This window comes from Rhyacophila brunnea, unplaced genomic scaffold, assembly GCF_057557595.1.
Source record: "Rhyacophila brunnea isolate RB1 unplaced genomic scaffold, BYU_Rbru_1.0 scaffold_21, whole genome shotgun sequence".
NCBI lineage: Eukaryota > Metazoa > Arthropoda > Insecta > Trichoptera > Rhyacophilidae > Rhyacophila > Rhyacophila brunnea.
Window position 1 is genome coordinate 20944949 of NW_028232871.1, and position 26464 is coordinate 20971412.

Here is a 26464-nt window from a genome sequence, read left to right on the forward strand (position 1 = left end):
TACTTAGTGCACTCCGGCATTATTATTTAGTTGAAAAATCATGTAAAATTTGTGTAGAACCATTTATAACTGCACTCAAGTAAGTAATTATTATAATGAACAAAAATATGACTGCCGTTACGTATCTAATAAAATTGGAATGGGAACTGAGCGATGTTAATATTTGTGGAGTTAAATATGATTGCAGTAAAGTTGTATTCACGAAATAAAAATAAATGTTTCCACCTTCAATAAAATTAAAATTCACATAAAATGGACTGAAATATGAGACAGCAAATTGGAATAAAATCAGTTTACTGCTGTAAACCTAATATTGTATTCGAATTATGAATACTACATTCATATTATTTTGATTTGACCATGTGATTACTGCCCTCTATTGAGGTTCATGCTTAGTTAGATGGTAGAATGGATAATAATATTGTAAGTAGTTTGTAATAATTATCCTCAAGTGACATTTAATTATTGTGCACCCGACATTTTTTGTACCAGAGATAATAATTGCAATCATGTTTGATAATTCCGTTCAGTCACATAATAATAATAATTCAGTATTGCTTAATTTTTACCAACGAAGTCTCAATAATTAAAATTAGTGACAGGTCTATATAATAAATAATACAATAAGTATTCAAAGGTAAATCATTAATGAATAAATGTGATTGGAATCAGTAGGGAACTTATATAGTGAAAATTATAATCTGTGTGTACATCATAGTTTCAAACAGTAAAAAAGTAAATTACCATTTTATTGGTGATAACCGGAGCATTATTATGGGGCCTCTACGGGTGGAGACTATATTGACAGGCGTTTTGTTATTATGAGGAATGCTTTGTTAGTAAAGCACCCAAATCATTAGGTCATTGAATTGGATCAAACACATGTCGAAAAAATCATATTTTCCTTTTTTAATAAGTGTTAAAAAATATTTAGTAGGTACCTACCTACTTTGTATTTATACATTGTTTTTTAAATTAATTGGCTTGACAATTTATTCATTGAGGATTTTGGCCACCTCACGAGGACGTTCCTTTGCTTTGTAAAATAATATGTAAACGATAAATATTATAATTATTATAATATATATATATATATATATATATATATATAAATATTATAATATATAATATATTTTTAAAGGTAGATTCAAACATTTTACAATTTATAACCGGTATTCAATAATATATATTATGTTGTTTTATATTTTTGTGTATCTGAAGGACATGCTGTTTTGGTTTATTTTAGTTTTCAGCTTTAAATCTATCACATTATAAAATTAATGCATCGAGTGATCTGAACAAATAAGAGGTTTAATTAATAGAAGACAAAATTCATATAAAAACATTCATTAGGAAATTATAAAAATATATTTTTATAGTGCTTACATAATACCAAGTAATATTTTGATTACAACATTGGTATATCATTAATACAATAATTCCAGTTTTTTTGCAATCTTTAATAATATTTGCATTTGAATTGTATCTTTTTATTATCATTTGTGCAAAAAAAATAAAAAATATCAAACTGGCTATAATAATTATAAATGAATGTTTATTATTATGTTCTCTGGAAATAAAATTTTAATAGCAATTTGAAAAAAGCCAAAATGTACATAAAAGTGAAATAATATTAAGTATATAAAAATAAATATTCTATAACATTTTCGTGAATGAGATTGCGAAGTTGATATTTCGAAAATGGAAACCCATAAAATACCAAGATGGCAGCCGCAATTTTAAAACTAAATAATTTTCGACTGATTTCAGTTTAGAGATAGGTATATTTTATTGTGCTGAATATAAATATTTGGTAAAAGACAACAGAATAATAGTAATTGCGTTTTTTCACAGATGGAGCATGCTGATCCTCCTCAGCCCCACTCAAGGCATCGGCGTGACGTCACAGTAAATGTTGATGCTGCCAATGAGGTAGCGCCACTACTGGAGACAGACAACACTAAACCCAAGCCACCGATAGCAGGTTTGTTCTGAGCAATATTTGAAATCCTGACAAACTCGCTAGACTTTTAATTAAAATCTTCTTGTTTGTTTGTCAATTCAACAGCAGAGCAGAGCTTATGCACCAAGTAGTCTGTAGGCTTATTGTAATAAGGCTCTAATTGCACTAGAAGACTAAACATAAATACCAATTATTGCACACATTGTTTCAGGTACCAATTCGATCGTTTTGAAAATAATTGTTTTGATTGGTTCATAACATACGTCATGTTACTAGTATTAAAGAGTATAAGTAATGCCATAAGATACAGTTTACCACAAAATATTCTTACTTTTAAAGTTGCTGATTGTATTTATTAGAATATTATGTTTGTTTCATAATATTATCGTCAGTTAAAATAATGAATTAATTACATCAGGTGACTTATCATTATAAAAGCAAATGCCAAATTGACGACATCGACGGAGCACATCGCCCGCAATCTTTCAAACCAATTGTTAAGTCGGGCTAAAATAGAAACATTTATATTTCATTAACGTCTCAATGAAGTTTCAAAATGACATTTCTCGATTGGTGCAGACGGTCAGTTGACGGAACTTGTCTAGTCTATTACACTCACTATGTATGGATATAATATGAGCATTTACATACTGTAAAGACTAAAAGAAACACCTGCTCTATATTGTATTGGAAGTAATGAAGGAGTACTACATTAGTATTAATTTGGTATGCTATCTTAAGACTATTTAAATGTATTTTTTGGCATAACACGCTGTAGGGCGTAGGCCAAAACATTTAGCAACTTTATCAATGTAAAACAACTCTTTTACTCAGTTTTTAACATATTTCAATATGCTTATAAATACCTAGATGGCAGGGCAGTATGGTATATTGTATCTAGGCGAATTATAATTTATTGGAAGTTTATTTTTAAAATTCGTTTTACTATCATTCTAGGACCGGAAATTGACGATCTTGACGATAACACAAGTACTCCCGCCCCGGCCAGCGGGCAGCCGGGAGTCGATGACGGTTTCTACAACTCCGGAGACGAGTCGGCGCCCGATGACAAGCGGGAGACGGACGATGAAGGTACCATTAAGAAATTAATAAAAGTTTTGAAACTACAGTAGATTCTGTACTATTGGTTTATGGTATAGGTATATAGAGTGAAATGAAGGTGCGAATAAATGTGAAAAAGTTGTCTGAATTGAAGTACTTACATTCTTCAATCGAGATTTATCAATATGTCTCTTTTTATTTTGTGGTTATTAACACAAACATAAATGCACGAACCATTTCTTTTATTTAACAAATAATTCACAAGATTTGAGAATGTAACATTCCATAATATTATATTGAACATACATAACTTGAAAACACCTAAGATACCCACTAGAAAAAATCATATTTGAAAAAAATACTATGCTCAACAGGATTTGAACCCGTATATCCACTGGTATCGCGCTAATATACTATTGACTATCGGTTTTTGTGTTTTAAATCAGTTTCTAGTGGGTATATATATATCTGAGGTGTTTTCAAGTTATGTATGTTCAATAAATGCATGAGTTGATCTTGTAATACTTGTAAATACATCCCATTTTGGTCATAAATAAGATTTTTTCAAAAAATCAATCCACAAAACCTCATAAATAGTGTCGAAATTTGCAAACCTCATAGATACCAGTACTTTTATTCCATTGGACCCATCGCAAGTGGAATGTATTGCGTACGAATTATCAATTTACTATAGATAACTAGAGCAACTAAGGTAATAATAATTCGATAATGGAATAAAAACGCTGGCATTCATTATATGTTAAGACTTTTTTCTTTATTGTTTAATGAAATTAATTCTTACTTATTATTTTCAATATGACCTGGCAATGTCAAAGGTTATCTAGAAATTTTGTTTACGGTATATTAATAAATCGCAACCATCTCATATAATATCTGGGCTATAAACATTTTAAGATATTAATATCTATGCTGGATTCTATAATTTATTTATTAAATGTGTTTATTGTTTTTATTATAGCTTTCTTTATTTTATATAAGTAGGTAGTTAGATAGCCGGGTGTATAAAGGTATTATCCGTGTATGACATGAATAAGTTGATACCCCCTTTACACGTGCATGGATTTACTGCTGACAGTGAGTAATTCAGAAGCTTACGAACTTTTTTGATTTATGCATGCAATTTTGCTAACTGCAGGATAATACATGTTTACATATACATTTTCTTGTGATGGCCCGTGTGCACGTGTACGGGCACTATGAAAAGTCTAAAAACATCAATTCTCAAGGTAGCTCTTTGTAAGGTTGGTATTCTGCGGCAAATCAGATTATATGTTTTTGGATGATTTTAAATTTTAGTGAAATGCTTGTTAATTCTCAACAAACTGAAATTTTAAAATATTCCTGATTTACCACAGAATATCGACCTTACAAAAAACTGCCCTGAGAATTGATGTTTTTAGACTTTTCAACATATACACGGATATTAATCTTATGTAGAGAAGATTTTTTTCAAGAATTCAACAAGGAAAATGGATTAATGGAAATGGAAAACAAATAAAGTCGGATATTATAAAAAAATGTTGCAAGAGACATCTTTCTTTGCTGTTTTGAAGTTCAATGTCAGTTACCTATTCAATTTTACTGTCGTAGATTCGAAACAATGTCTCGAAATTGAACAAATCCTTGAATATAGTATGGATACTTTTATTATCTTGTCAACTTATACAGCTCCATTATTGTCAATCATAATTATTATTCACTTTATATAATATTATGTATAAAAGGAATTTGTTTTGAAAACCATGATAAGCATTTTGCAACATGCCACATGACAATATAAAAATACATTTCCTGTTTTATAGACTATCTCAAGGCAATATTTACTGAATGAATGCCTAGATTATCTCATCTGCATACTTATTTATCTCTGCTAAGTTGGCAGCCTTGTATGAATACAAATTATGTAAAATCATGCCTTACACCATTGTGAGAGGGCGACATTCGCATTATGTGGTCTATCTTTACACGATGGACCACACGATAGTCACATTATCAGTGTTTCAATATGCCATCAAAGGGCACTGAAAATTCACCTTGCTTGGGCAAACCTAACCTAACCTAACTTGTCATATTAAGTTAGGTTATGAAATACACCCACGGTGGCCGCGTGGCTTAAGCGCTGGATTATCACGCCGTGGGTCTCAGGTTCGAATCCTGGGTCTGACAAGTACACATATTGCTTTTCAATTTGTGTGTGAGTCAGGGTATGGACCTAATAGGTTGAGCAAGTGGCTGACATCCATTTCTCGTAAAAAACAAAATCTGTTAATACAACCCTCTACTCTGTGGAGGATTAGGATAGAAATTGGCATTAGGATCGGACATGGTCGGAACTATGTAATACAGCATTAAATCTTTATATTATAAGTCAAACAACATACTTACGTGTTGACATTAAACATGGAAATTTATACAATATTCATTCTTATAATATTGCCGTGTAAATAGAATAAGAGTCGGGTCAATTTACAAAGTTATGTAGCCATATTCACACGCATTGCTATTATATATTATATTGTATTTTATCCCTTTATGCATGTATCCTCTGTTGGTGTCAGTTTCAACATCATGCCTCATTATGTCTTTCCATCTGTCACCCACCTAAGGTCATAATGAAGAATCACCATTGGCGGGTGGACGAAAATCTGACGGAGAGACGGGTAGCTCCGATGATGATGATGATGAGGCAGACGGGCGTCGCAGACACAATGGTAACTATCCGCTGGCCGGGTATCCCATGATGTCTGTTGGTAGTCGTTCTAACTTTGGTGGTGGGTTCATTAACTTTCTCTCTATTCTAACAAACCATCTTTCTTCTGTATTTTGTTATCTCAATGCATAGCTGCCTATCTAAAAAAAACCTATCTGGGTGCGTCCCGTGCAAATGAAATGTATAAATAACTAAATATAAACCTTTGCAATATAGAATTATAGCGCCTGTACACGTGCATGGATTTACTTATAGCAAAAATGTGTATTTTAAACTATCGTGATAATAACTGTTTACATGTAAAAGTGCTGACTGTCTCACCAATCTCATTCTTCAAGAGTAAGCGAGATGCAATGTTGTTATTTTATAGTACTATTTGACAGGTAGTCAAAATTGGTTAACCTCAAAATGAGTCTCTGCGCGGTGTAGTTCATTTTTTTACCGGCAGGTTCGCCACTATCATTTTACTGTGCAGGCGCAGATATCGAACAAACCAACTGTCGCGTGAAAATTCAGAAGCTTCCAAATTTTTTTGATTCATGCATGCAATCTTGCAACTTGCATGATAATACATGTTTTTATGTCCATTTTCTTGTTATGGCCGCGATAATACGTACTGTCAGCAGTAAATTCATGCATGTGTAAACAGGGTATTAGACTAGATATTGCATAATCATTTCCAGACTAGGGAGTTGTCTACAGTATAACGTCACTTCCTAATTGGTGATAAAGGGTCTGATATATTAATTATAATAGTTGATTTGTGACAAAGGGGTTAAGGAGTGGATTGTAGATAATGAATGTGATAACTTAAAACCAAAAAAATACAAACTTATATTGATAATAAAGTATTCTGGGAAAACATTACTTACACTAATATTGATAAGATTCAACAATCACTTTTATAAAATGGGGGGGGTTCATGAATGGGGGTGACGAAGTGGTAACAATGGGGGAAGGGATGGTTCAAAAATACCTAAAACGTCATTTATATATGTTTAGACTAGTATTTCTGTCTGTCATTCTATGCTTTATCTGTAATATATATATTATTCTCTTACTTGTGAAGACTTCCCTAGTTTTCTTTTTTCCCTTTTGGTAGTGTGTATTTTGGTAGTATGATGATTTCACTTTAACCTTCTCGGTATGAATGATGTATGTATATGACCAGAACATTTATCCATTATGAAATGGATATAAACAACCTGATTGCTTAACCGTCAGTAACATATAAAACAAGGGACTTAGAATGGATCCATTACAGTCTATTAATAACCAGTAATGCTCAATAATTTAGGCAGGAAACAAGAGAGAGACAAGACAAGGCGATGTAACAGAAGCAATCTTAACAATGTCCACAATAGTAACCATAAACAATAAACACATTAGCCTTGACCATTTTCTGCGGAAGGGAAACAATCGTATCTGATCATATTAATGGTTAAACGGTTCCACTACAGTGCCCATTTGAGAGCACTTGAGAGAAAAATGTACTAACTCGGTAGATAGCAATCATTATAACAATAATAATATTTCTTTGTTTCTAAATGTCATGTTGTGAACGTCTTAAATTAATAATTTGTAATGTTCACTATAATATTATGTAAAAATAAATAAAATTTAAATTTGAATACTCATCCCACCACAACGGAGATTAAATTTGTGGAAGTAGAAATGTCTTTTTCACGTGAATTTTTAACAATTCCACACGGGAGAATATATTTATGTATGAACTATAATATACCAACATAAATCGTCCAGTATTCGAATTTCGAACTAAGTTCAACACAGCATAAAAAACCTGGACGATCACAGAACAGATAATAAATAGAATACCGATAGGCAATATTCAATATGTCGCATGGTGAAGCAGGCTTTTGAATGTGTGAGTGTCCTACGAAAATGAAGCACGCAGTGTTGACCTGTGTGTCCCTGATAACTATCTTAGAAATAGAGACCACCAGTTGTTTATTCTCCCAAGGTGCAGAACCAACCTGCCACTGGTAATGCCAATTGGGAGAGTGATAACTATGTTCAACGAAATTGCTTCGGGTGTTGATATATTCCACCTACGTGAGAATGAGTTTAGGTGGATGTTGTTTTATAAAATCTTAAAATAGGGTCTGCTTAGCTCATCCGGTGTACTTCCTTGTACCTATCTAATTCATCTACTGATATATCTCTTTTTTTTTATGTAATACTGTTATATTTATATATCTTTGTTTCTAAATGTCATGTTGTGAACGTCTTAAACTTATAATTTGTAATGTCCACAATATGTTAAAAAAATAAATGAATTGAATTGAATTGAAAATTATGCACGTGCAATAGTGTGTGTAATACACCAACATTAAATGAGCGTAAATGCATAAACCGAGAGCAGTTTTTAGTATTCGACGTAAAACGTATTCTTAACACGTGTGTAAGTTTAACCCGGATTCTTCCTTACTCGAGTCGGTTACCTGCTATCGCCTTACCCGTTGTGTATTTCAGTTCCCATTATTTCTGAGTTCCCTGTGGATGATATACTAAATGATGGCATATAGCGCCCTCACTCAACAGACAACTTATATTGATAGACCTATAATATATTACATTATTAGTAGTTTCTGACCAATGTAGCTTTTGTCTCATTATTCATTTATCAATATTGTGGTATTATTTGTGATAGCAAATAAATTTTAATGTTATTTTTTTAATTCACAGATCCAATGACTCCCAATGGCGTCGATATTGCGTCCAGATTTAATCCCGATACACCATTCCCCATGGCACCAGAATTTATGCCCGGAGCTGTAAGTATTTTAATACTCAATAATATATTTTGATATACTTAGTATGATTAGGTATTCCTTTAGTTTACTTTCTCGAGATAGCAGATTGCATGAGTAGAGATTAGTGTGGAGAAATATGGGATAAACTTTGACATGTTTGTTATTTTAAATAAAAACACGCCTACAATTTTGGTAATAAAACATAAACCAAAACTGACTTCAAAGTTTTGTCATGTCAAATCACTGCTAACCTTTTAATTACCCTTTAATTAACACATTTAAATAACATATTAATAAACCCAGAACTCCGTGACGGAAGGCCAGCGCCTTGCGCACCACGTTATCTTTGTTATTTTAAAAAGTTAAAAAAATGTGGCACGTATTTGGTTACTAATGTTTGTCTGTAAAATGTTTTGTAAACCAGTGATTCTGAACGTTAAATTGACACTAGTTGTTGAAAATTTTTATTTTACACACATTCAACGAAGCTTTCGATCTGTATCTGGCGTTGTTGCCCCTTTGACTAACCCTTTGGTTCGACAATGGTTATGTTATCTTTACTATTTATATATCAATAAATAGAGCCATTCGAATTGAGTACAAGATTGTGCAAGTATTTTTGAGACTTAACAGAGCAGTATGTCGGTTGTTGACTTATTTTGTCATTTTTTACTGTTACTTGTCTACACACTTATGAGCGACTTCAAATCAATAATGTTGCCTTGTCTTAGATTGTAATAATTATGTACTTACTTTTGCCTAATTTTTTTAACTTAATCAATTCTGCCTGAAAGTATCTGTAAACACAACAAAACTGCAGATTGAACATTCGTTATATTCCAACAGCCAATTATTAATGATATGTTTTTCTTATGACAGACACCCCGAGTCATACCAGATGTGAATGTGTACCAACAAAAGAAGAATTTGGCGCAAGGAATGATGGACTTGGCCCTCCTGTCAGCCAACGCCAACCAGCTAAGATATGTCCTTGAAGCAGGTTCAGAATTCCATCCCTACTTCTATGCTAGTATGGTCTTCATTTCAGCTAGTCTCATATTACAGGTAAATACAATACATTAATTATTATTGATATAATCAACGTAGGTAGGTGCCTAACACCCGGACAATGATAATGTGCATGGTGACAGCTGCTCTACCAATTAGGGCAAAGTGAGTGCTATCAATAGTAAGTCAAAATGTCACTGTGGGTTTATTCCTAACGGTATATAATTATAATATTTACACTTACCACATATAAAAAACCTCCATGTAATATTTTGTAAAAAATTTATAAAATCTACTAACCACATGAAAAAACATGTTTCAATGGATGCTATAGATAACTTCATGGCCCCCACAAGGGGGGGGGCTGATAAGTGAGATAAACACACATCACAAATTTGCCATAATGGGGAAAAAAAGCGCTATTTTGTTTGTAGAGTTTGGTATGTCTGGTTGTGTGATGCAGTATTTGATTACTGTGTGTCGATATTCGACAACTCCATAATTCAAATGGATTTATTCAATAATACAAAAAAATCGCTAAAAATACACCGAATACCCGTAATTTTACCAGAAACAACATTTTATAAAACGATTCTGTAAAAAGTCCCACTGCCTTTAACCCTAGCCATGGGTAGGGGGGGCCTCCAAAGATCCTGGCCTGGGGGCCCGCTTCAAGATGTGGGGGCCATGGATAACTTGCTATATAAAGAAGTCAACATGATATTAATACATTCAAACTTAGTAAATGTAGTAGGTATCTATTTGTTTACTTAATATCATCGTTTCAAAGGAAAAAATCAAGACATTCAATCTATACCTAATATCATTACATTATTATGTATTTTTATTATACTAGTTTTATTTAATGAATAATACATAAGATATAAAAATTTAGCATTCTTTGTTCAGAAACGTACATAATATTATTTTGAAAGAATATTATTATTTCTACCTAGTGGAGATTCGAACCTTCATACATTGGATACTGTCCAATTTGTACCATACTAATCACGCTTAGTTAAGTAGTTATCTTTAATTCTGTTATTATTTGCGACTATTTTTGTGATTTGGGATAAAAGTAGACGTTTGCCAATATTGACAGAATGCGAGATAAAATCTGAGACGCATAGTTGTTGTAAAGTTTGGCATAATTAGTATGGTACAAATAATTATTTAATTATTGGTATAGCACATTGGTCAGAATGCAATGGATGTAGATTCAAGTCCCCGCTTAGTACACATATTTATTTAAGAATATTTTTCTAAGAGGTATGTTTCTGGGTTGTTCCAAATTATGTGTAAAAATCATCAAAGTATAACCTGTATTTATTATTAAAGTCAAGCTTAGCGATAATTCTGTCATACACGATTTGTAAAATTACTAATGCGTATAATGCAAGGCCCCCAGTTTTTTATGTAATGTCAGTTTTTCTTTGATCGTTTGATGTTATCACTATATAATATTGTAGCCATTCTGACAAAAGTCACAATCTTCAAAAAGTTTTTAGTATTTGATAAATAATGATTTTTGACATGTTTGCTCTCTAATTGGTCATGCATTTTGTCAAATTTAATCCATTAAATGCCGGGAGGTATCAACATGACGGTAGGTACCTGGCGGACCACGCATTTCTTTTTTGGAAATATATTAAAGTAATTATGTCATAAAGACTAATTGTATTTCGAGTATTTCACCATGATTCCAAGAGATGTCAGTGTGTGCACAATATATTCAATTATTTAAAATAATCGATCGGTGTTAATATAATGAGTGTAAAGTACAACATGTATACATGCTCATATCCTCGCGCTTTTGGTATACATCCAGCTAATGATAATAGGAGTATTATTAATACTTACAATATTTTAAACTGTTATTTCTGCTAATATAGTATATTTTTACAATATTTAGTTATTATTGTAAGCTAGATTTTTTGTTTTGTTATATCAAAATACAGAGTGGAGAAACCAATAGCGATGCGTTAGTTATATCGTCGAGTATATTTTTTATTTTTAGATTGCTGTTGCTATGGGACTTCTGTCGAGCGTTAATTTGAATGTGAAGGATAAAGATGACATTTGCAAAGCCAGCCGAATTCATAATTTTACATTGATTGGTGTCTTTCTTATTACCGTGGTCAATGTGTTGATTGGATCCTTTGTAGCCTTCAGGCGAAAGGGCCTATGATCGAGATATCGGAACTGGTTTCGTCTTGGCTCATCTACGTTCCTCTACAAACATGTCTTTACTTCTATAACACGAAACTTACAATATATAGAAGGTTCACGTATATTGTTATTCAAAAAAGAAAGAAACTGCTTATTACATATCGTTAGAAATTCATATTATTAAAATTGACTGATTTCTCATTAACAAAGTGACCTGTTTGTATTATGTGTATAATTTATTAACAATTATGTAGCTATATTTATTGTGGAAGTTTTTTTTATTTATATTTCCCATAAGTATAATTATTGGCAAAACATAACAAGTGCATGTACTGGCACAATATTTATTATTCACTTACCAGGTTTTGCTTGAACACATCAAGTGGGTAGTTGTAAGTGGCTTCAATTTTGCGAAGTGCATTCAATATTTAAGTAGACATTAAGCTTATTTAAAATTTATATATTATATTTATTCAAAAGAACATTATAATTTGTAAAAATAATATTATTAGTTCTGTGAATTGATGGATAGAAAAAATTCCAGACCAGTGACTGTGTATTGAATACTGCCAACAAAAAATATTTTCATAAGTATACACCCACAGCATTAGGAAAACTAATCATTGCTAATATTTTGAAAATAGGTTATTCCTTTTCAAAAATTGTGAATATACTCATAAATTTAAGCAAAAGAATATTATAATAAGTACTTGAAAATTTAATTTTTTTAATAATGTTATTTGCATGTAAAGTTCTCCCACATTATATACATAAACTTCTAGTGATATATTATTAGAATTTTTTTTCTAAACTTGTATTTTTAAACAAAGTATATAATAATGATTTGATTTATTTATTTAAATTTTGGCATCTACATAATATTTAAATTTAATATTAATAATAATTGCTTATATTCATAATAAGCATATTTTTCTGGTAAATATCGTTCAGTATAAAAATGAATTGTGGCCATATCGGTTGTTTTTTTTACAATTAAACGATTGTTTATTTATTTCTGTCTTCTAATTTATACACAATTAATATAAAACATGCCAACCCACAAATACATTATACTATAGGTATTCAAAAAATTATATTGGTGATCAAATAGATTTCCTTTTGCTTGATATTAATAATAATTGTAACAAGAAAATTAATCGTAACTAAAATAAATTTGATAGAGTGACTTATTGTACGTCTGTTGTTGTTGCAGATTGCCGTCGGGGTTGGACTGATCGCTAATAGTACTTACGATGTAAAGGATCGCGACGAGATATGCAAGGCCGATCGAATTAATAATTTCACCGTGATCGGTATCTTTCTCATCACCGTCGTGAACGTGTTCATTGCCTCTTTCGGGGTGGCGCAGTACCCCCAGGGTCCAGTTGCCGCTATGGCGCCTGTCCCAGCCGGTTGATACTCGTAAATCCGATCGCTGCCATTTTCAAAAACTTTCACTACGACATTTGGAGAGACTATCAAATATTATTGACCCAGTAAATATTATAATTTTACTATGTAAAATAAAATACTCAAAAGGTTAGCTTTTCACATTGTCTGAAAAAATAATTACTTAATTATAATTATTTTTTTGAATGTACTGATAATATTAAGTACGTTATTTTATAGTAAACTATAGAATCAGAAGACGTGGGCTTAAAAAAAACCCATAATTTAAAAAAATGATTTGAATTTTATAAGCTGAACAAAATTATATAAAATTATTTTTATCTTTCAATATTATATTGTTTTAAGAAAATCTTTGAAATCTTCCAATTCAATTGTTATTTTTATTATTAATAATTAATAAATTCTATATTGCTCAAAAACTACACAATATTATGTTTATAATAGAAACTTTTGCATATGCGGGATCCTTTACAAATAATTGTTAAAGAATTTTCAGTTCAATTATTTCAAAAAATAGTATAAGTATATAATTTAAAAATTGGACATGATTGTAAAATATAATACCCAAATTTTGATTAAATTGAACAAAGAAAAAATATATAAGGTGCATTGGGGTAATTCCGACAGGAATTTCTATGAGATGACTAGAGGTTATATATTTCGGTTAATTATTCAAAGTGTTTTATATTTACTGCCATTATTGTTTTACCTCTGTGTACTTAAAGAAAAGATGTATGATAAATATATATTAGATTCTTGAATATATAGTTGGGTTCTTTGAATTAAGGATTTGAAATATTGAGTCATTTTTTTTTTGCATTGGGGAAATTACGAACTATCTTGGGGTAATTCCGAAATTATTCAAAAGTTGATTTTATTGCACTTTGACCGAAGGTTTACCTTTCTTTTTTGACCGTAATTAATCCTAACACAAAATATCATCAATTTTGTTAATAGTATCCAAAATCCCTAACTTTTGATACTATTAGTTCGGAATTACCCCAAAAAAAGATAGTGGTTCTCAACATTTCAGTTAAGAACGTAGGATTAAAGGGATTGTGGAACGGGATGGAGCAGAGTAGGTTTATTCCCGGTTGTTACTACCAGTTTTGTTCCCACCGGTGACAAATAATGAGAAAAATATCCCAATATGACACAAGTACCTACCACCTTTAATCATTAAAATAAAGACGAGGAAAATCAAAGAAGGTGATAATTTTAAAAATCAATTTTTATTTGAGTCTACATTCTTATTTGACTACCTTGATAGAACAATATTTTTTATAAAGATATCTTTTGTTCACTTACTGCTTTTTGCATAGCAAAATAAACTTTCTTCATACCCATACAATTAAATTAGTCAACATTAAAAATGTTAAATCAAAGTCGGAACTTGTGTTTTTAATCATTTTCATCTACTTTTATGGCATAAACTTATAATTTATTCCTGCTAGCAAACCTAAAACTAAAATGCGGGCTACACTGTTACAAAAATATAACAGAATTGCTTAAGACATGGTCTGAAAGCCTCACATATACATAATAATGATCTATTGGTTTGGTACGCAATCAGTCAAATTAAATTCTATCTTTACCATTACATAAGTAATATTCTATTTCATCAGCACTTTTTTTGTATATCTATCTTCTTCACTATTAATGACTCTGGAACGTTGTCACTATCTTTTCTTTTGGTCGTAATAAAGGTTAGCTGCTGCTGTGGTCTCATAGTTTTTAAGAAGTTGATAGAGAAGTATGCTTCCTCATGTTTTATTATTTCTTCTATGAACCCAATATAGTACCTCCATTTTTTCTGATTTAATATCTGACAAGCACTGAATCATTTAATTTGTAATTTTCCTTCATGGCAGGGTCCTTTTCTTGAGTTTTGTATACTATATCTTTATTTTTCAGTTTAAGTAGCAGTTGTTCATCTTTGTCTTTTTCTTTTGAGTCTTCTCTAGTTGTCATATTTTTTCCTTTTATAAAAACATCAACGTTGTCTTTGTCATCTCTTTCAATGTGTCTTTTCTCTTCGTTTTTTTTGTCTGTTTTATCCGCTTGATTTTCTTTACCTTTACTTTTTTTGCCAACACCTTTACTCTTAGTACAGAGAGAATTTGAATCGTTGTTGGTGAGTATCTTTTCGTCAGTTAAACTTTCACCATATTTCACATCTTTTGTTTTTTTTGTGACCTCGGTTCTTCCTTGTATATTTTTCAATCATCTTCAGAGTATTCATCCATCAATTCTTCAAAATCAAGATAATCTATAATATCAGCATTGCTATATTCGCTCATGATGTCGGATACACTAGTTATGCTGTTAAGTGAAGGCTGGCGTTACCGCACATACCCGAGATTATAATAGGGCGTGCGATAGCTTCTTATTAGGACGACGCTAAATTTACTTACTTTAATATTAATTTAATTAAGTATATTATGTACATCTAAATTAGATATAATTTTAGTTTCTTTACAGATTGAGAATCACTGCCAATTACTATGAAAAAGTTAAGTGGGCTATTGCGGAGTGAATATGTATCGGAATAACCCCAAAGGGGTATTTCCGAAAAAAAATTAAAAACACAGTTAGGACGTTGTGCTCCTCTGACGAATTCGTAAAAAACGATAATCTATTGTAAAAGCAATCACTTATTCAAATAACTTACCAGAATTCCGAGATATGTAAGTTGGGGTAATTACGAATCAGCAAAAATGGCGCGAAAAACACTTCTCCGAAAAAACTTGATGGTATGCACGCATTGTTGACACAAGCGACTAGCGACGACTTACGAAGCGATCACAATGAACATGGCTTCTAGACTTAATGTTGCCAATAGGAAAATATCGCTTCGATTGGTAGAATTTTTGAACTTTCGGAATATACCCATATTCGGAATTACCCCAATGCACCTTATTTTGTACCTTTCTATCCAATCACCAATATGATTTTTTAAAATATTTTTTTTATTGTTAACTCATTATTTTTTCTATGTCTATAATAGCATAATATATATATTTTAATACGTAGTAGAAGTGTATGATCTTGAAATAGGCCAGGAATCTCTTTGTAAATCTCATTACGTACAAAAAGGGGGTGCGTAATATCTTTGTGTTCATATATTATGAATATAAATTATAGATATGAATATTATGTTGTGATATATTTTTTGTATTAAAATTTTACATAGTTTAATGCAAATAATTAAATTATATTAAGGGAACGTTGTAATAGCATATTATTATTCTATTTCCACAATTGCCATTTTGAATTAATTTTAAAATAATATAACTAGAAAATTATGTAACTCCAAATACACTACTTTTTAAAAAACATTTTTGGTTTCCTATACAAATATATGGTTTTGGAGTTAAATCATCCATGATTATTTAACAATCTTACAATTTTTTTGAAATTACAAGAATTAAGATGGATAGATATAATCAACGGCCACTAGATGGCATTCAAAGTCAATTTTCGATTAAAACGGAGTTTCACAATTTTCTAGTTTCAACGACGAATTATTTATTGTAAATTAAACTACCATTCTATTTACTGTGTCGCTATCTGAATGCAACAGTGAGATAAGTCAAAAATACTAGTTTCGAGATTTGTTTTATACAAATCAAATCTTTAACTATAATATCGTCACCTCAATACTACAACTAGATAACTTGATTTTCACTGTTTTTGAAATAGCTATTGAATATGATTTTAAATTTCCTTTTCTATAAAATGATAAAACTAGGTAAGTCAGAATGTAATGGGAACTGTATTAATTTTGTGTTTTGAAAATATTAGATAAATTTAAAACCATAAATGCATTAAATAAATAAAATAATACTTATATCTACAATATTTTTTCATACAATTGAACATTATTTAATTGCTCCCAATAAATTAGACAAGTACAATTTTCCATTTTTATTTTAAATAATAAATATAGCCTAGATTTATGTTAATCAAGTTATTTCATTTCATTTTCCCAACAATGACCAAATCAGAGTTATCTGGTTTTAGTAAGTGTAGTTGTAGTGTAGTTGTAGGTGTAGTTGTAGTATCTGGTGACGATATGTTTATTTTATTTTTTATGTGGTATGATTTTTTGTATAACATTAATAACAGTGTTATTTCAGTTATCCCACTGTTGCTTTTAAGTTACATGACATTTTTTTAATAAATGCAACAACGGCATTTTTCTTTTATGGGGTAAGTATTACAATTAAAAAAAAGGATCTCATTGATTCATTATGCAGGTATAGCTTTCAGCAATCGATTGGCATACTTAACTCAAGATAGACTTGTTTCACTCACTGTTGCTTTCAGGTAGCGGTATGTAATATATAATATTATGTTCTATTTCTGCAAAAACCACAAAAAAATAAGTTATTAGTCATTATATGTAAGGAAATATTCGTGATTAGAGTTAAATGGACGTTAATATGGACGAAGCATCTGGAAAAAAAATGACACTCACTTTTTTGTCGGGTCTGCCGAATGGCATAATCTGTTCTAACGCCATTACAATAAAGGTGATATTGCTATAATAAATTCCCGATGCTTCTTGTCAGGTCTGCCGAATGGCATAATTCATATTTTAATATCAATATCGCTCGCTCAAATGCATATTGACATTAGAAACACTGTTCTAACGCCATTACAATAAAGGTGATATTGCTATAAATTCCCGATGAGTGATATCGCTTAATGGAAATTGCGAAATTTGACAAGTGACGTCTACCTATACATGTGCGAATTTACTTGCTAGCTACTGTACTGAGTGCGTTATCCATTAATAATGTCATTGGCTGCAATGAACTAAAAATGTTGAAAGGGTTATAATTTTATTATTATAAAAACATTTATAATATTTTAAACAAATTATTACACTTTTAGCATAGATAATTCTAAAATACATTTAAGGGGATAAATACATATTTTTTTAATTTTATCGTTGATATAATATATTTCAATGTCCCGCCGTTACACTGATTAAAAATATACTTAAAATTAAGAATGTATAGATTTATATTATGTTATTATAAATTTTTACAATTTATTAAATACAAACTTATAAAAAAAAATCATAAAAAATATCGTTTTATTGCTATGAATGGCTGAATGTTTAAATTAATATTGGTGTGTAAAAGTTGACAATAATAATTATTATTAATGTCTTTTTTTTTAAATAATGAAAATGTTACATATTATTTCATTGTAGTAGGTATCTACATAATATTATATTTTATATACAAAAATAAAAAAACTTATAATATTTTAAATTTGTGTTTTTAATTACCTACCAAACCTAACCCACAGAATCAGCGTTGCCAACTTTGCGTTTTTCTTGCCAGATCTTGCATTTTTCGGTAGGCATCTAGCTTATGGCGTTTTTACTAGCGTTTTTTGATGACTTCTTTAAATGTGCTGAAAATAAGCTAGATATTTGGTTTATAAAGAATGTCGGTCGGTACTCGAGAAATAAAACAACACAATGAAACAATAGAGCATTATTGGCTTTATAGTGATATAATAGTATCAGCTATTATAATTTAATGTGTGTTTAGGCATGCGGCATCGAATCGATGATTATCGGGATTCCATTCTCAATTTTGAAATGAGTTTCTGGGAAATTGTGTGTTTTTTTGCACCTTTTTTTCGATACCTAGGCAAAAAAGGTATCGAAATTTTATTTTCACAAAATCTAGCGTTTTTTCCTACCAAATAGCTTATTTTCGTACCCCGTCTGGCATGTTTTTGTTAACGACAGTCGGCAAAACTGCACAGAATTACCGGTTATACATTAAAGTGGACCACGTAAATTACTCATATAAATCATAATACACTCAGTAGCGATTTTCTTTGACGCAAATGACGCAATCGTTTCGTCAAAATATTTAAAACAGGGCCCTCGAAACAATTCAAACAAGTCATAAATTTATTAAAAACATCTTCAAAACATGCATATTTCTCACAAATTGATTATATAATAATATTATCTATCATAACTTATATATTATATACATAACAAAAACCCTCCAACTAAGGGGTCAATAAAATAATTATTTGTACAAAAATTAGCTATTGTAGAATAATAATGATTATTTTTTAATTACATGGTATGTTTCTAGGAAAAAATTTACACATTGATATTATTTTACTAGGTAAGTACGTTGGTAATTGGAAAACATAACTACAAAAAATAAATCACAGAATTAGTCATATAACAACTCACAGTGAGACCTGTAAGGTATTAATCCACGCAATAGGCTCCGGTTTGACCTAGTGAATGGTTGAAACTCTTTCGGGGAAGGTAAAACATGCTGCATGATTCCTCAATTTCCTGCGTGGTTTGAATCTCACCACGCAGGATCTTTCAAGCCTCTTATACGATTAATTGATATTAGTAAGAAAATACGATATAAAAAAATAATTATTATTACACAATAATTTTATACATCCTAATACCGAAGGTTTCTGTATCCCACGCCAGTGTGTTGGATATTTGGCGCCAAATGGCCTACAACAGGGGTGGCCAACCTTTTGCATACCATGCGCCAATTTTTTTCACAGACGAGTTCAGATGCGCCATACAACTCAAGCACCTTTTCTACCTTTTTACGTTCACGGTTGGAGTTGGAAAATAGGGATAGGGGTAGGATCTGCTTCGATTAGGGGAGGAAAAGGAAGGAGTGAAGGAACTCAATCACGCTATTAAATTAATTCAAATCAAATCAAATCAAATTTATTTAATTTACATATTTATAATGAACATAACAAATTATAAATTCAAAGCGTTCACGACATGACATAAAATAAGTGTTAATAATTAAAAAAAAATAAAAAATACCAAGAAGTGTGAGTTAATAATACAATAGGTAATAAAATAATAAATAAAACAACAAAAAAAAAATAACAAAGTGAAAGTAGATGGAAGCACACAGAGTGAATTTTGATAGACCCTATCTTAAAAACTTATAAAACAACGTCCACCTAAATTCACCCTCACGTAAGTGGAGTATATCAATATCCGAAGCGATTTCATTAAACATGGTTATTGCCCTCCCAATTATTATATGCCAATTAATTATAATTAATTTATGCCAGTTCATAAAACACACGTTTATTAGAGCACCAATTTATAATAGTCAGAAATGATCTCTTGGATGAGAGGGTAATGCTGTCGTGGACCCCGCTGATGGCGCTACAACAGCCGGAGTGTCTCATTTGGTGAAGTTAGCTCTAGACCATAGTTGTTGGATGTGATGAGAGAGAGATCACTGAGAGCTTTTGAGCGTTTGTATTTCGCTAGTCTTTCAATGATTGGTGTTAAATTTGTTACTGAGAGCAGCAGAAAAAATTCTTCAAATTTGAATCAGTTATTCGCGACCTTGTTTTGCTTTTAATCAATTTCATCGATGAAAATGCTTGTTCACATCTGTATGTCGATCCAAATCGACATATTATAGAACTTTTTGCAAATTTTCTTAGCTCAGAACGCCAGAAATTAATTATGTCAGAAGCATTTTGATCTGGAAAAAACTCATCAAATTTCATTTTCAATACATAATAAATTTGTTTTTAAATTCCATTCATTCCATTTGTATGTTATTAGGTATCTGCATTACAGTTTGTTCACTAAGTGAAAATGGATTTATAAATGCGAGCATGCAGTTTTCTTTTTTAGCAAAATCATGAAAACTACTTTCAAATGACCTTTGTAATATAATATCTTAATTTTTTCAATATATTTCGTCAAATTGCTTTTATCCACAGCACATTCATTCTGCTCTTTCAAGTGTAGAAATTGACTCAAATCTTCATTTTCTAACTGAGAGATGAACAGTTTTAATTTCATTTCAAATAAACTGATGCTATTTACTTTACAAAGATGCAATGCGCCACTTGTAATCACCCAATGCGCCACGGTTAGGCCACCACTGGCTTACAGTATTCCGATTTCAATGGCTCCGTATTGTAGACATCGCGACGTCTTCCCTCATTTCCCATTTTCTAGAAATCCTATCAGATATTATTTTAGTTACCCTATGATAGTGGGTCAGAGCAAACTCTCTCCATATAAAGACTTGTATTTGTCAATCTATGGTTTTCTATATTTAAATTTAATAGTCTCAATTTGTTTCAAGTCGAGACACGCGATTTCTTGTAATACTATCGTATATTGGAGCATTTATAAAAACCATAGAAACATAATAAAATTGCTGATTTCACTTTTGAATATACTATTCAGGCGCCCAAATGCACTCCATGTCAGTTTGGTTCTGCAAGCAATCTCGTCATACATACACAGTCCATTGATATATTGTGTTGTCCAGGATAGATGTAGTTGTTGACTCGCTCAATTTCAGTGCCATTGATGAGGATTGATTTTGGTTCAGCAAAGCAGTTTATAATTACGTGTGAATGTGAGAAATGGACTCTTAATGTAAGATAAATCCAAAAAATACGAGCAACGCAACGTGGCATGGAAAGGTGCATGTTTGGCATATATTCTTTTTAACACTATAAAAGGCCTAGATGCCCAATGATAGTAATTAGTAATATAAGTGAAATAATCACGATTGAGAAAATCATATATTATTGTGTCCTCACCGGGCGAACCCGGAGCTCCCGGATGAAAGGCCAGCGTCTTACGCACTGCACCACGAGAGCCGCCGCATAACTTGTAAACATCATAAAAGAAACCAATATATAAGAAAGTAGACAAGAGTATGCAATGTGATAGAGGTCGCTAAGCAGATGAAATGGCATTGGGTTGGACATGTCGCTCGGCACGTGGATAACCGCTCGACAAATACTGTTAACTAAACACCATAAAACCCGCTGGATAGACGAACTCATAAACTTCGGTGGATGTATATAGCAGCAAAGAACTAGGGACCGAGGATAGTGGAGAGAGCTGGGGAGGCCTTCATCACGTAGTGGGCTGATGGTAATGATGATTGTGGTGTATAATAAATACGTACTATCCAAAAATGTTGAAGAAAGCTTCTCATAAATATAGATGGAGTCTAAACACATGAACGTGCAGCAAAAAAGTAGCCACGGTCTACTGATTAGGTGAGGCACAAGTGATTCTGTTTTGTAGGTTCATTAAAAAATAGCTTCATTCACACTTCTTTTACGAGAATTTTTATCAATTTCTACGGAACTAACAATCCGTCTCAGTAAGTTCTCAATGATTCAGTTGAAAAATACTGTAAGATTTATGTAAAACTGTTTACAACTGTATAATATAACTGTAAAACTATAACAAAAATACAATCAACATCAAAAAAGCTAGAGATGGGCTAGCAGTGAACTCCCTAGACAAAGTGCCGTGCTTAAGCAGACTTGAAATGCGTCCCCTTTCATTTTATTACCACGTTTTTCTTAGCTTGTATTCTTGTTTGTCCGGTGGTTGTTTATCCACTACAAATCTTGCAATCGATTTTTAACTAACTTTCCGACTAGCTAGATATTTGAAACTTTTAGAATATGTCAGAACACGACGCCAATGCATTCTTTTAATACTTTTAGCCATCTTTAAGTAGAATTGAATTCATTTTCAGTTAATTCTGTTTTGTATGAAAAGTTATTTTGGAAGAAATCCATAAAAAGTAAAATACTATTATTGGTTGCTAAGGGGGTGGTCTTAGCAATTAAATTATGAGTATATACGTGCATTACTATCGAAATTAATATGAAATGTCAAAATGACATTTTAGTATTCAATATTTATTCAGTATTTCTATCAAGTACAAAAAAGTATTTATTAACACATAGAATTGTCAAGTTTATATGATTCAACAGAAATTTTTTTTTTTTTTATATTCCACGTAATTATTTAAATTAAAATTGTATGTAAATTTGTTGGAATTTTTTTGAAAAATTGACATACACGTCTATTGATGATTGGAACATTAGACGGTTAGAGCATTTCCATGACACATACTCTCAAAAGGTGGGTGGTTTTAGGGACGTGAAAGTTTGATACAATGACCATCTTGTGAAAAATTTGTCCATACGATACAACAATAGTAAAGATACATTGCCAAATTTTATATTCGTCGGTTATTGTTTAAACTAAGCCATTCGATTCAACATAATATGTTGCCATATTTGAAATGCGTCGGCTATTTTCTAAGATATTGGTACTCTCTAACGAAGCGACCGCACTATCCACTTCAAGAAAAACTGTCACTGCTTTCAAAAGTTGCAATATTTGTATCCGTTCGTTCATTTTCCGCCCCTAAGTAACGCATGACCTACATACCCCCAAGGGACGTCGCTGTGGGTTAGATTAGAACATTGAAAAAGTCAAATTAGCGATGTTAATACGAGGTGGGTCAATAAGTCCTTAGAAAAGCCGACAGGTGGCGCGACTAGTACTGTAAGCGGTTTGTTTTCATGCAGCGGCACTACCGATTTAGTATGCTGCGAAGTTTCAATCAGATTGGTCGGGTTGTTGTTTTTTATTTTCGTACATTTAAAAAAAAAATTTCCTTGTTTATAAAAATGGAGAAAATTGAGTTTAGAGCTGTTATTAAACATTTTAATATAAAAGGGTTAACAGCAAGGGGAATAAAAAATGAGTTGGATTTAGTTCACGGCATATCTGCTCCTTCACTTGCAACTATTTATAACTGGTTAAATGAATTTAAACGTGGTCGTACATCAACAAAGGATGAACCACGCTCAGGACGTCCTGTAGAGGTGACTACACCAGAAATGATCAATAAAATCCACGATATGGTGTTAAGTGACCGAAAATTAAAGTTGAGTGAGATAATTGAGGTTACAGGGATCTCAGAAGGTAGCGTCATTTCTATTTTACATGACAAATTGGGCATGAAAAAAGTTTCTGCAAGATGGGTGCCGCGTTTGCTCACAGTCGACAATAAACGCAATAGGGTGGTGGCCTCTAAAGCCCTGTTGTCGCTCATGCAACGCAATCCGGATGAATTTTTTCGTCGCTTTGTGACTGTAGATGAAACATGGATACACCACTATACTCCCGAGACGAAAGAACAGTCAAAGCAGTGGATTGCGAAAGGCGAACCATGTCCAAAGAAGGCGAAAACCGTAAAATCAGCTGGTAAGGTTATGGCTACTGTATTTTGGGATGCACGTGGAATTATTTTCGTTGACTATTTGGAAAAAGGAAAAACAATAACAGGGGATTATTATGCATTTTTATTGGACCAGCTAAAAAACGAAATTGAAGAAAAACGGCCTCATTTAAACAGGAAAAAAATCCTCTTTCATCAGGACAATGCCCGTGTTCACCCATGTTTACGATCAATGGCTAAAATTGAAGAATTGAAGTTCAAATTGGTCGACCACCCACCGTATTCGCCAGATTTAGCCTCCAGTGACTTTTTCCTTTTCCCAAACTTAAAAAAATGGCTAAGTGGACAACGTTTTTTTTCAAATGAAGAAGTCATCGATCGGACAAATGCTTATTTTGAGGACCTTTCGAAAACTTATTTTTCTGACGGTTTAAAAAAAATTGAGAAACGTCTAACCAAGTGTATTGAGCTCCAAGGAGATTATGTTGAGAAATAAAAATAAAATACAAAAATAAAAACAGTTTTAATGCTTTTTTCTAAGGAATTGTTGACCCACCCTCGTATCTGTGGATGTTATTTACTTAACCGTGCTACATTCGTTCGATAAATGCATACAAATGCCATATTATTTTATTCTTTGTGGTTTGGCAATGCGCTTTGCATGTAATTGTGTTACTAACATTTACACAAGTTGGTGGACTTCTCACTTAAAAATAATTAATATAAACAACATGCTCAGTCGACGCTTTCTAATAACTAACATTTTTACTAATATTCCCCTTTTTTCTGATATTGTTTTCCCTAATCAGCGGTCAGCTACAATCAGGTAAACTCCGGTTAACCTTCTCTTTGTCATCTGCTATCCGAAACAGTTCAGTGGAGTTGGAGCGTATCCGGAAATTTGTATGTAAACAGTTCACCACAGGACACCTATTCGTGCGTCGCAGTACGTGAAACATGATTGAGTTCGTGTAACATTTAATCAAATGACGAGTTCTTCGTTGAACATTTCACCGTGGAGTATATTTGTACGTATGCTACAACATGTGGCGAATTTGATGCGATGTCTTTACTATGTTAGGTAAGGTTAGGTTAGGGTTAATCTGATTGGAACAGTAGGTACTATTTGCAAACTATCGCCTCATTTTGTAAGATACGTACAAATGTATTCCACGGTGAAATGTTCAACGAAGAACTCGTCATTTGATAAAATGTTATACGAACCCATGTTTCACGTACTGCGGCGCACGAATAAGTGTCCCACGATGAACTGCATACGTAGAACTTACATGTAACCGAGTTGGAGATGTGCAATCACGAAACCCATAAATTGCGGCGTCTTCCTCTCAGGTGTGTATAATGTTTATTTTTCCTTGGATAATGAGTTGGGAAGACTGTATTTTTGTCCTCACATAATGGGGCGGAGGATTCATTTACAAATTTCAATAAAAACTTTTCAGATAGGTTAATCGACTGTTAATATTCGGACAACGAGCGGCAGTCTCTGGAGCCGTGGGTTCCGAAATCAATTTATGCGGACACAATAAATGCATGTTATTTTTTATGTGTTTGATGCATTTCAAAGTTCCAATGGGTTGAGCGAACGGCTAATAACCAATCGTCGTAAAAAGTCTTTGAATTACTAAGTGCGATCTCCATTAACTTAGTGGCTACACTTAGGAGTTATATATTAATTCATTGCAAGGTAATTAAAGTCATTCAAATGTACATTTTTGTAGGATGTATTTATTATATTTCTTTTTATATACTTATACAACATTCAATAATGTGTAGGTTATTACTACCTAATACAATTGAAAATACGTAAAATGTCAAATATTTAATAAACATTAATAAAGTTTATTACACAGAAACATTCAACCATTCATCGTATTAAAATAATACATTACGGCGGCCATTTATAGCCGTACTTACGAAATACAAGAGTTTTGGAAAGCTTGTTATGTCTTAAAATGAAAGCGAATGGACTTAAGACGATGTCTCTAACTCTGGAACTGCAGGAAACTGCGCCACACCGAAAGAGGTAATGAAGACGTTCACGATCGTGATGAGGAAGATTCCGTTCACAGTCAGATTATTAATTTTATCTGCCTTGTAAATGCCGTCATCCTGCTTTACATTGTACATACTGTTCATAATCAGTCCAATCCCAACGATAGTCTGAAAAACAACACACGTAGGCTGGAATCATTTTACAAAGATATCATGTTCGATTAGCAAGAATGCAGCAATGCATGGTGCCACTGTATAA

General features: G+C 31.9%; 1 protein-coding gene across 7 annotated transcripts in view; it reads left to right on the plus strand.

Annotated features, from left to right (window-relative positions):
- The window catches only part of LOC147070828 (ninjurin-A-like), a 39738-nt gene extending 26038 nt beyond the window's left edge, over positions 1-13700 (plus strand). Inside the window, exons 1-7 of one of the 7 annotated variants that reach the window (XM_085948827.1) lie at positions 541-637; positions 1855-1984; positions 2921-3055; positions 5653-5817; positions 8463-8551; positions 9410-9595; positions 12921-13253. In XM_085948827.1, the coding sequence (XP_085804953.1) occupies positions 1855-1984; positions 2921-3055; positions 5653-5817; positions 8463-8551; positions 9410-9595; positions 12921-13124 (909 nt within the window). In that variant the 5' untranslated portion in view covers positions 541-637 and the 3' untranslated portion in view covers positions 13125-13253. Of the gene's footprint in view, positions 1-540; positions 638-1854; positions 1985-2920; positions 3056-5652; positions 5818-8462; positions 8552-9409; positions 9596-11555; positions 11853-12920 lie in introns of those variants that run through there. The other 6 variants (XM_085948821.1, XM_085948820.1, XM_085948822.1 and 3 more) reach the window with 6 other exon arrangements.
- The last annotated feature ends 12764 nt before the right edge of the window (positions 13701-26464 follow it).